Source organism: Balearica regulorum, chromosome W (genome assembly GCF_011004875.1).
Source record: "Balearica regulorum gibbericeps isolate bBalReg1 chromosome W, bBalReg1.pri, whole genome shotgun sequence".
Taxonomy (NCBI): domain Eukaryota; kingdom Metazoa; phylum Chordata; class Aves; order Gruiformes; family Gruidae; genus Balearica; species Balearica regulorum.
In genome coordinates this window covers 5,668,811-5,681,570 of record NC_046219.1, presented here as the reverse complement: position 1 = coordinate 5,681,570, position 12,760 = coordinate 5,668,811, and the positions used below count along the sequence as shown (strand labels likewise).

Genomic DNA, 12,760 nt, shown 5'->3' with positions numbered 1-12,760 from the left:
ACCCTCGTTGCCAACAGCCTGTCGAAGAGGGGCCTGGAGGGGAGTTAATCCGTCTCCTCCCCCTCTTCCTCTTGTTTTCCCAGCAATTGGGCTAAATCCTTCCGCCGCCTCTTCCACAGGAGGGGCGGAAGCGTTATTGACCCCCAGATTTTGATCCCCTTGATCATTTCCTAACCTCCTGCGAGGTGCAACCAATAATTCAACATCATCATCTTCAAATTCACATTTAAAACATTGTTTACCACTATCACAAGATGAGCAACCTGTTTTCAAATCTTTATCGGGTTCCTGCCCCTTTAATGCCATTACTGCAGAACTAGATGGAACCAATTCACATTGCCTTTGCCATTCCGGATGATTTCGCAGTGTGAAAAACAAAATCCACATATGCCATTTCATTTCATTTACCTTCCCTTTACAAAATAACATTAGTTGCAAAATTGTGTTATACTGCAACGTCCCGTTTTCCGGCCACTTTTCCCCATTCTCTAAAATATACAGTGGCCACCAGTGATTACAATATTCAGTCAACTGTTTCCGAGTCAAAGGATCAATGTTTCCCAGATCTTTCCAATGTTCCAAAATACATCCCAGTGGTGTTTTTCGTGGGATTGATTTCTTACTCGGAAAAGTACCCATCTCTCAAGGACTCAGTGGTTGTGATTGTGCACTATCACAAGCACTAGTCAGAGGGACTCCAACCCATGTTAGATCTCCCTCAGGGATTTCCCCTGCCACCGGAAATCCCAGGGATTTCTGCTGCCACCAGAAATCCCAACCTTGGAGGCTTCCCCTCCCCAGTGGGCCCTGCTCCACAGGCTTTCGCCTAGCAGAGACTTTTACCTGAGACGTCTCCTCAGCCCAACTCTGCGCAGCTTTCACCGCGCCTTACGAGCAGGCCTCCCGTGCTCCTAATGTGGGCCTGTCCCAATGCGGGCCTGTCCCGGTGCGGGCCTGTCCCAATGTGGGCCTGTCCCGGAGAGCCACGGGGCTCCTTGAACCTAGTGTGGGCCTGTCCCAATGCGGGCCTGTCCCGGTGTGGGCCTGTCCCAATGCGGGCCTGTCCCGGTGAGCCACGGGGCTCCTTGAATAAGGCCTTCAACTTGTGCTCTTGGTGCGGGCCTGTCCCGCCACGATGGTAAGAGCAAATATTCAAAAAAACAATATTCAAATCAAATAAGAATGCCTTTACCTCTCCCAGGGGTCTTGCTCAGAGCTCTTCGGTCCGGGGATCGGAGGTTCTCCCCGAGAATTCCCCGGTGCCGGCTGGAGATCCTGCGATCCCACGGATCCGTCGAGGTTCAAAAGCAGGGTCCCATCTGGGTCGCCAGAAACTGTCACCGAAATCCGGGAATAAACCTCGTAACACCAATGTAGTGTTAAAAGGCAGGCATTCTTTATTGCAGCGCTGGATGCACGGGGGATAGTTCCACCTAACGTGCATACCTAGCCTATGAACACGCACATATTTATATTCTCAATACACACATGGTCACAATTACATCACATAGTTACATAGTTACTTCATTATGATTGGTGTAAAACTTTCTCGCTTTGCTTTTAAAGCTATATACTTAAAGAAATTCAGAGAGCATGCCCAGTGAGGGGTGGTCGTACCTTGGAGGTGGGTAGTTTTTAGCATGGAGGTGTGTTTTGGTATTATAATGAGATTATAATGAACAAAGTTCACTCAAAGGACATGATTTTGACAGAAAATGAAATATTATTTGGCTCATGTACCAACCATACAGTTTATCAGTTCCATGGTACATACCAACCTCTCAGGTTCTCATTCCTAAAATGTTTTTCTCATTCCTTATTACTGCTAATAATCTCATCTTGATCCCATCACCATGGTTAAAAAGTTAAACACATCGGTTACATTGGTGCGGGCCTGTCCCGCCATGGTGGTAAGAGCAAATATCCGGATCAAATAACAACAGGACGTCCAAACCAAATACCAAATTCCAAACCCGGATGTCCTACAGACTTTCGTCTGATGGGATCAAATCCTTCCCTTAGGTACCTTTATAGCCCAACCCCGTGAGATTTTCGTCACGCCTTACAATCAGGCAACCTTAACCCGTGCTCTTGGTGCGGGCCTGTCCCGCCATGGTGGTAAGAGCAAGTATCCAGATCAAATAAGAATGCCTTTACCTTTCCCAGGGGTCTTGCTCAGAGCTCTTTGGTCCGGGGATCGGAGGTCCTCACCAAGAATTCCCCGGTGCCGGCTGGAGGTCCTGCGATCCCGCAGATCCGTCGAGGTTCAGAAGCAGTGTCCCATCTGGGTTGCCAAAAACTGTCACCAGAATCGGGAATAAAACTCCTTAACACCAATGTAGTATTAAAGAGCAGGCATTCTTTATTGCAGCGCGGATGCCCGGAGGATAGCTCCGCCTATCATGCATACAGCCGACTACAACCAGTGAGGGTTGTATTGCCCCAAATCATACATATTCATTATGTTTCCCGGAACTCATTATAATATTTGCATCTTAATTATGTGTGCGCTTTAAGTCTCTGGTGGTCCCTAGTGGTTTGCTGAAGAGGTGCTTTTGGTGTCCTTTTTCATGAACTTCCGAGTCTTTCTTCCCTATATGGTCATGAGTTGGCTCATCGAGCAATCTTGTCACAGTGTGTTGCAAGAGGTGTTTCCTGACTCTTATCTGGTGGTCTTATCTGGCATCTGTTGTTAGGTCGTTTGTAAGTAATCCTCCAGGTAGGGTGTTCTTTCAACAGTAACTGAAGGCGGACACTCAGCCCACAATCAGACAGTCCCGGAGCCCAGCCAAACCACACCTCCCTGACTAGCCCCCTTTTATCCTGAGCATGACATCACATGGTATGGAATAGTCCCCTGGCCAGCTTGGGTCACCTGCCCTGGCTCCTTGTGAAAATTAACTCTATCCCAGCTGAAACCAGGACACCTTTTTTTCAAAGAAAGGAATTCTGGAGAGAAGAGCTTGGTTGTTGCTCTTATTGCATCCTGTTAGTCCTGTCAGGTTCCTTACTTAACTGTTATATCAAGTAGCCAGTTCTGTATCTCATTAAAACCATCTGTATCATAGAATCTTAAGGTTGGAAAAGACCTCTAAGATCATCAAGTCCAACCGTCGACCCAGCACCACCATGTCTACTAAACCATGTCCCAAAGTGTCACGTCTACACGTTTTTTGAACACCTCCAGGGATGGTGACTCCACCACCTCTCTGGGCAGCCTGTTCCAATGCCTGACCACTCTTTCGGTGAAGAAATTTCTCCTAATATCCAATCTAAACCTCCCCTGGTGCAACTTGAGGCAGTTTCCTCTTGTCCTATCGCTAGTTACTTGGGAGAAGAGACCAACACCCACCTGGCTACAACCTCCTTTCAGATAGTTGTAGAGAGCAATAAGGTCTCCCCTCAGCCTCCTCTTCTCCAGGCTAAACCACCCCAGTTCCCTCAGCTGCTCCTCATAAGACCTGTGCTCCACTCCCTTGACCAGCTTCATTACCCTTCTCTGGACATGCTCCAGCACCTCAATGTCCTTCTTGTACTAAGGGGCCCAAAAGTGAACACAGTACGCGAGGTGCAGCCTCACTAGAGCCAAGTACAGGGGCACAATCCCTTCCCTAGTCCTGCTGGCCACACTATTCCTGATACAAGCCAGGATGCTGTTGGCCTTCTTGGCCACCTGGGCACACTGCTGGCTCATGTTCAGCCGGCTGTCAACCAGCACCCCCAGGTCCTTTTCCACCAGGCAGCTTTCCAGCCACTCATGCCCAAGCCTGTAGCATTGCATGGGGTTGTTGTGACCGAAGTGCAGGACTCAACACTTAGCCTTGTTGAAACTCATATAGTTGGCCTCGGCCCATCGATGCAGCCTGTCCAGATCCCTCTGCAGAGCTTTCCTACCCTCAAGCAGATCCACACTCTGGTTTAGATTGGATATTAGGAGAAATTTCTTCACCGAAAGAGTGGTCAGGCATTGGAACAGGCTGCCCAGAGAGGTGGTGGAGTCACCATCCCTGGAGGTGTTCAAAAAACGTGTAGACGTGACACTTTGGGACATGGTTTAGTAGACATGGTGGTGCTGGGTCGACGGTTGGACTTGATGATCTTAGAGGTCTTTTCCAACCTTAAAGATTCTATGATTCTATGATTATTCCATGCTGCTTCGGGAGCTTGCGGCTGGTATATCTGGCATGGTCTGTGCTCGCTATCTGTGAGTTGAAAATGTCGATTTCAAGGAAGTTGCTGGGCACCAGTTGCTGAAGCCACTTCTAGTTCCATAATCGCTGCACTTTGCTCAGTGTCATCAAACTTCATCCTTCATTATTTTGGGTGATTCTTACAGTAATATCATTGATACAGTATATCGCAATTGTAGTAGTGATGACATACAATGGCAGGGTTATTTAGCAATTAACATCATACAATGTAATTTATTGGCTATTCTCACACAAAATCAAATCCCCTTGAGGTACACATCGGACTTCCCCATCCTTCCGCATCACCCACCAAGTGCACCCAGGTCCTTGAGCAAAAGCAATCCCAAGGATGGGTTTGCCTTTGCCAGACTGTCTTCCCCAACGTATTCTTCATGCGCACTACAGGGACGTTATCTCCTTCTACAGTACGTAAAAGGTTTTATTGGGCAGGGCTAGCTCGATTGGTAGACCCCCTCGTGCTAACTAACCAGGTGGCCTTTGCTAAATGTGTATCCCAGTGTTTGAGGGTCCCATCACCCATTGCTCTCAGTGTAGTCTTTAGCAGTCCATTGTATCGTTCGATTTTCCCAGAGGCTGGTGTGTGATAGGGGATGTGATACACCCACTCAATGCCATGCTCTTTGGCCCAGGTGTCTATGAGGTTGTTTCAGAAATGAGTCCCATTGTCTGATTCAATTCTTTCTGGTGTGCCATGTTGCCATAGGACTTGCTTTTCAAGGCCCAGGATAGTGTTGCAGGCGGTGGCATGGGTCATGCGGTATGTTTCCAGCCATCTGGTGTTTGCTTACACCGTTGTAAGTACGTAGTGCTTGCCTTGGCGGGTTTGTGGGAGTGTGATGTAATCAATCTGCCAGGCCTCCCCATATTTATATATAACCATCATTGTCCATACCAGAGAGGCTTTAACCACTTGGCTTGCTTGCAGCGCATGTTTCACATTCATGGATAATCTGCGAAATAGCGTCCATGGTCAAGTCCACTCCTCAATCACAAGCCCATCTATATGTTGCATCTCTTCCTTGATGGCCTGAGGTGTCATGGGCCCAACGAGCTATAAATAAGTCACCCTTATGTTGCCAGTCCAGATCTACCTGAGCCACTTCAATCTTGGCAGCCTGATCCACCAGCTGGTTGTATTGATGTTTCTCAGTGGCCTGACTCTTGGGTACATGGGCATCTACGTGACATACTTTCACAACCAGCTTCTCTAGCTGGGCAGCAATATCTTGCCACAGTGGGGCAGCCCTGATGGGTTTGCCTCTACATTGCTGGTTGTTCCGCTTCCATTGCTGTAACCACCCCCACAGGGCATTGGCCACCATCCATGAGTCAGTACAGAGATAGAGCACTGGCCACTTTTCTCTTTCAGCAATATCTAAAGCCTAGTTGGATGGCTTTCACCTCTGCAAACTAGCTCGATTTACCTTCTCCTTCAGCAGCTTCTGCGACTTGTCTTGTAGGACTCCATACAGCAGCCTTCCACCTTCGATGCTTTTCCACAATGCGACAGGACCCATCAGTGAAGAGGGCATATTGCTTCTCATGTTCTGGCAGTTTATTATACGGTGGGGCTTCTTCAGCACATGTCACTTCCTCTTCTGGTGACATTCCAAAACCTTTCCCTTCTGGCCAGTCTGTGATCACTTCCAGAATTCCTGGGTGATTGGGGCTTCCTATTCGAGCCCGCTGTGTGATCAGTGCCACCCACTTACTCCACATAGCATCGGTTGCATGGTGCGTAGAGGGGGCCCTCTCTTTGAACATCCAGCCCAGCACCGGCAGTTGGGGATGCTAACAGAAGCTGTGCTTCAGTGCCAATCACTTCTGAAGCAGCTCGAACCCCTTCATAGGCTGCCAATATCTCTTTTTCAGTTGGAGTGTAGCAGGCCTCAGATCCTCTGTATCCCCGACTCCAAAACCCCAGGGGTCAACCTCGAGTGACCCCTGGTGCTTTCTGCCAGAGAATCCAGGTAGGGCCATTCTCCCCGGCTGCGGCGTAGAGTACATTTTTTACATCTGGTCCTGCCCAGACTGGCCTACGGACTATTACATGAACAATTTCCTGTTTAATTTGTTCAAAGCCTTGTCGTTGCTCAGGGCCCCATTTGAAATCATTCTTCTTCTGGGTCACCTCGTAGAGAGGGTGTGTTGGGTTTGCATGGCAAGGTTTTGGTAGCTGGGGGGGCTCTACAGGGGTGGCTTTTGTGAGAAGCTGCTAGAAGCTTCCCCTGTGTCTGATAGAGCCAATGCCAGCTGGCTCCAAAACAGACCCGCCGCTGGCCAAGGCCCAGCCAATCAGCACTGTAGCCCGTGGGAGAGACTCACGTTGGAGAAGTTCGTGAAGGACTGTCTCCCATGAGAGGGACTCCACGCTGGAGCAGGGGAACGATGAGAGGAGTCCATCCCCTGAGAAGGAAGAAGTGGCAGAGACAACGTGTGATGAACTGACCGTAACCCCCATTCCCCGTCCCCCTGTGCCACTGAGGGGGGGCAGAGGTTGAAGCCGGGAGTGAAGTTGAGCCCGGGAAGATGGGAGGGGTGGGGGGAGGTGTTTTAAGATTTGATTTTATTTCTCATTCCTCTACTCTGTTTTGCTTAGTAATAAATTAGATGAATTTCCTCTCTAAGTTCAGTCTGTTTTGCTCGTGACGATAATTAGTGAGTGATCTCTCCCTGTCCTTATCTCGACCCATAAGCTTGTTGTTATACTTTTTCTCCCCTGTCTAGAGAAGGAGGGGAGTGATAGAGCAGCTCTGGTGGACACCTGGCCCCCAGCCAGGGTCAACCCACTGCAGAGGGCTTACAATCAGACTGTAGTTTGGGATATGCATCCTCCAAAAACCCACAACTCCTAAGAAAGCTTGTGGTTCCTTTTTGCTCGTCAGTGCAGACATAGCTGTTATTTTGTTGATCACATCCATTGGGATCTGACGACGCCCATCTTGCCATCTTATTCCTAAAAACTGGATCTCCTGTGCAGGTCCCTTGACCTTACTTCATTTTATGGCAAAACCAGCTTTCAGCAGGATTTGGATTGTTTTCTTCCTTTTCTCAGAAACTTCTTCTGCTGTGTTGCCTCATATGATGATGTTGTCAATGTATTGCAGGTGTTCTGGAGCTTCACCCTGTTCCACTACCACCAATGGGATCGAGAAAAATGCATTTGTGATATCAGTTGTGGCATAGCACTTGCCTGCCTTTGACTCCAGTTTGTATTGAAGTTCTAGCATGTCTGGCATGGCAGCACTCATCAGTGGTGTGATTTCATTCAGGCCACGATAGTCTACTGCCAGTCTCCACTCTCCATTGGACTTCTGCACTGGCCATATGAGACTGTTAAAGGGTGAATGAGTTCTGCTGATCATTCCTTGGCTCTCCAGTTGACAAATCAGCTTATGGATGTGGATCAGGGAGTGTCGGTTGGTGCGATATTGCTGTCGGTGCACCGTTGTGGTAGCAATTGGCACCTGTTGTTCTTCGACCCTCAGCAACCCCACAACAGATGGGTTCTCTGAGAGACCAGACAAGGTAGACTACTATTCAATTTCCTCCGTCTCCAAGGCAGCTATGCCAAAAGCCCACCAGTGCCCTTCTGGGTCCTTGAAATACCCTCTCCAGAAATATTCTATGCCAAGGATGCACGGAGCTTCTGGACCAGTCACAATGGGGTGCTTTTGCCTCTCATTCCCAGTTAGACTCACTTCGGCCTCCAATACAGTTCGCTGTTGGGATCTCCCTGTCCCTCCAGAAATACAGATGGGTTCTGCCCCTTTATAACTTGATGGCATTAGGGTACGCTGTGCACCGGTGTCCACTAGAGCCTTATACCTCTGTGGATCTGATGTGCTAGGCCATCGAATCCACACGGTCCAGTAAACCCGGTTGTCCCTTTCCTCCACCTGGCTGGAGGCAGGGCCCCCCTAATCCTGCTCATTGTATTCGTTACTTGCTTCTTGCAAAAATGACTTAGAAGTCTCTTCAAGAGGATCATAAGTACGATCAGGCCTTCCACTTGGTCTGGGGGACTGCCCGCTGGAAACTGGAGCAGCATTTTTCCTGTAAGAATCCCCTTTTGTGATTGTTTTTCCTTGCAACTCACGTACTCGTCCCCGTAGGGTTGAGGTAGGTTTTCCGTTCCACTTCCTCATGTCCTCTCTGTGGTCACACAGGTAAAACCACAGCATGCCTTGTGGTGTGTACCGTCTATATCCTCTCTCTTGAGTGGAGTAATGCTTACTCCTAATAGCTGACATACTGGTCTGTATAGATGGGAATAGGATCTATCCTCTTTGAGTTGCTGGACCAGATTCTTGACAGCCAAGACGAAGGAGGAAGAGGGATTTTCTTCGTATTGCTGGAGTCAGCCAGCCACTTCATCCACCATTGGCCCCTCTTCGTCTTCCCAGTCCATTACTGCTAATGAATTTGCATGCGACGTGCTGGTTTCAGCAGGGATAAGAGTTAATTTTCTTCCTAGCAGCTGTTATATTGCTATTTTTTGGATTTAGGATGAGAATAATGTTGGTTAGGTTGCCTGGAAGGCGGGGTTGCTTTAGCTACCAGCCAGGTTAAACCATGACAGCTCCGTACAAGCTTCCGCCACGTGGGTCGTGTGCAGTGGACTTCATCTGGATCTGTGGGTAACTGTGCATTGTCCGGGTCATTTCCAGAAGATCTGAGGGACCTACTGTTTCTATCATTGTTTATTCAATAAGTATAAAGGTTTTAAAGGCCAGTTGTAATCTTAAAAGAACAAGTAATTGGTTTATGTTTCTGCTTTCTATGTTGGAAGTCACCCTTCAAAAGGCATGTTTTGGGGTATTTTTCAGTCTAGTTTTGTTTCTTCATGGGCACATTCTTTAGTAGCAGTGGATTGGAAGTGTCAAATCTCCCAATTCCTAGGACAAATGGATCCAGGAGCTGTAACCAGTAATTTGACTAGTTGTTCTGGTAATGCATCTCTCGTCTTACTGGTTGTTGTATTGATGGTTGTGACTAAACGTATCAGTGTAGAGTTAGTACTCTAACACAGATAATCCTGGTAACTCTTCCAGTAAGAGATTTTTTTTTTTTCCTCTTCCTCACCCCCAGATAACTATTATTTTTAAATCATACCGAGACTGTACAGATCAGAAAGTATATCAAGCAGTGACTGATGACTTACCTGCAGCTTTTGTGGATGGCACAAGCGGAAGCGATAGAAACACCAAGAGCTTGCGAATTGTGGAAAAAGTTGGTGGCAAATATGTCGAAATGCATGCCAGGTACATCGGAACCACAGTGTATATACGCCAACTTGGACACTACTTAACGATGGCCATTCGCATGCCTCAAGAGTTTGCTATGGCCTACGAGGAGAGTCAGGATCTGCAGCTATGTGTGAATGGTTGCCCTTCAAGTGAATGTATTGATGATAGTGGCCACTTGCCATTGTCTGTCATGGGGCAATTACTCCCCCAGTCAGGTGCTACTCATCCCTGGTCAGTGTACACACTAGAAACTGCCACCACCAAATGCCATGAGAAGATACTGGTGAAGGACATCTATTTTTACTCATGTGTGTTTGACCTACTCACAACTGGTGATGTTAACTTCACAGCTGCTGCTCACAGTGCCTTGAAGGATGTGGAGGCATTGCACCCCAGAAAAGAGCACTGGCATATCTTTCCCAGCAATGAAAGTGGTGGTGGTGTGGGCAAGGGTAGCAAATTCTTTGTTAGTCCTGGTCTTGTGTGCTTGATCCTTGCTGCATTTTTGTAGGGAGGGGTTTGTCTATAACAAAGTTTTTAAATATATATTGTCATAATATATTGAGTAAAGAGGAGTATATACGTATATACCATGTATATGAAGGGATGCTTTGTCTTGGGCTACCCACCAGACTGTATATATTGTGTTACTGTTTTCATGTACGTTGGATGTAGTATTCTTTGTATCTATTTGTTTTGCAGTTGGTGAAATGTTTTATAATGTCCCCGAATAGAAAGAACTTTATTTTTATGTATTTCAATATTTATGCATTTATCTGAGTAATTATGCATTATACATATGTGCATATACCCAGTGCTCCTGCTTGACTTCACAAAATTTTGTTAATATATTAACTTGTTTATTTTTCTATCCTTTCTATTACTGCAGAGGTCAGCACCTCTCTTCTGTAATGACATTGGTAATTTGTTGGGTTCTCTAGTTAAATCCATTAAGAATGGGATCTTGTTCTGTCCCTTAAACAAATGTTCCTCCCTTTGGAGAGAGAGTATGAAGCACTACCCATTAGCACAGAAAACCATCTTGGATAATTCTGCATCTCCTAAACATAGCATTTATGCTGCAGAGACATGAATCACAGAACTTGTTTTATAATTCTGACATTCTAATTCCATAGCATGAGCTTCGGAAGAAGAAAAGTACTTACACCATCTCTCATAATGCATTGGAGTTTTTTGTGTGTGGCTGAACTTCCTCATTGGTGCACTGAATTTAAAGAGCTCATGGCTGAAAGCTAGTGGATAAAGCCTAGCATTGCTGCACTAATGCTCATACTTAATAGGTGTCGTTTATTAGTTAACTTTGTCCATGGATTTCATGAGTGTGTGTGTCTGTATATGTATACTAGTGTTGAACCGTGAGCCCTTCAAATAAGTAATATTTCAGAAATGTAGTACTTCCTCTAAAAAGTTTTCATTTTCTTGTTTCTGCTGTGGGATTTCTTGAGAAAATGTTATTTGCACGTGTTCGTTCTTGAAGTCTAACATAGCTAAGAGAGCTTGGTTAATTAATTGAAGTTAATGCCAAATGTGGATATTTTGAAGCTTATGAATGGTCTCAGAGGAGAATGAGCTTAGAGGGAACACTGATTTTCACAGACACTAGGAATGGCTGTCTTAGCTGCAGATTTTATTTTCATGCATAGAAACCCCACAATGTGTCAGTTCTTGCTAAACCTTTTACACGTGTCTCATAAATATACTAGTAAGTATATGATTGTATACAAGAGTGACTGTGCAGTGTGTAAATACTCTTAAATTATTCTGATAGAAGAATAAAGTTGCCTACCCTGCTGAGGAACATCTGTAATGTGGTATAAGTGACCCCTGGTGGGATGCAGAGAAATTGGGGATGTGGGTTGTGCACTGGGCAGGCAATCTATAACCCAAAGCCCCATACCCCATATTTATTTTTTAGTCATCATTTGCTGCATAGGAATGTGCTGAATACAATAATTCTACTTCCTTGTAGATACTTATTTTCCTCTTCTAAATTAGCCGTGTAGTAAAATCTATGATCAGCAGTTGCAAACCAGGCCAGTTTATTGAAACCAACAGCAGGAAGCATTCCCTCGGAATCCTGCTTATATGCTCTTCCTTTGCAGTATTTACAGAGATATTTAGAAGAGCTTAGGCACAGTGGTCTGATGTTGCTGTGTCTGTCTTGAGAAATGTTATGAAAATCCTCTTTTAGAGTTACTGGATAACTCTCAAACCAGAAGAAGCTTTGGAGAGAAAATTGCTGTAAAACTGAAGAGGAAATGGAGGGACTGAAAGAATAAATGGTAAGGAAGAGTCCATAAGATTACAGAACTTTGTATAACAAGATGATCTGCTCAGCATGCATGGGAGTTTTAATATTTCAACTGCAAGGCTCTAATCACTTAGCATGAGCATAAATTGAAAGTGCCAAAGCTTAAAACAAGTTATATCAGATGTATATCTAGAAAGATAGACCTAATAAACACAACTTAGAATGTTGTTTTTCCTAGGCTTTTGTTAGAGCTTGTCTTGGTTTCAGCAGGGATAGAGTTAATTTTCTTCCTAGCAGCTGGTATAGCACTATGTTTTGATTTAGTATGAAAATAATGTTGATAATACACTGATGTTTTTAGTTGTTGCCAAGCAGTCAAGGATTTTCAGCTTCTCATACTGCCCTGCCAATGAGAAGGCAGGGGGTGCCCAAGAAGCTGGGAGGGGACACAGCCAGGACAGCTGACCCAGACCAGCCGAAAGGATATTCCATACCATATGACATCATACTCAGTATGTAATGAGTTTGGCTGGGAGATGAAGTGGTTCGGGAACTAGCTGAGCATCGGCTTTCGGTGGTGAGCAATTGTGCTATGCATCAATTATTTTGTATATTCTATTATTACTGTTGTTATTATTATTGTCATCTTCCTTTTCTGTCCTATTAAACTGTCTTTATCGCAACTCACAAGTTTTACCTTCGTTTCTTTTCGATTCTCTCCCCCATTCCACTGTGTGGGGCAGGTAGTGAGGGAACAACTGTGTGGTCGTTTAGCTGCCTGCTGGGTTAAACCACAACAGTCCTTTTGGCACCCAAGGTGGGGCATGAAAGGTTGAGATAACAACAGATCTGACCAGAGCATGTTAAAACAAATTGGCTATAAGGATTCATTATATTAGTTTAACCTCGCCTTCCAGGCAACCTGACCAACATTATTCTCATCCTAAATCCAAAAAATAGCAATATAACAGCTGCTAGGAAGAAAATTAACTCTTATCCCTGCTGAAACCAGCACGTCGCATGCAAAT

The 12,760-nt window shown here is 45.8% G+C and overlaps 1 protein-coding gene across 2 annotated transcripts in view; it reads left to right on the top strand.

Moving 5' to 3' along the window:
* The window catches only part of LOC104641730 (repulsive guidance molecule B-like), a 62,324-nt gene extending 49,902 nt beyond the window's left edge, over positions 1-12,422 (top strand). For both annotated transcript variants that reach the window (XM_075739041.1, XM_075739042.1), the window contains exon 3: positions 9,303-12,422. In XM_075739041.1, the coding sequence (XP_075595156.1) occupies positions 9,303-9,971 (669 nt within the window). In that variant the 3' untranslated portion in view covers positions 9,972-12,422. The remainder of the gene's footprint in view (positions 1-9,302) is intronic.
* Positions 12,423-12,760: the final 338 nt, after the last annotated feature.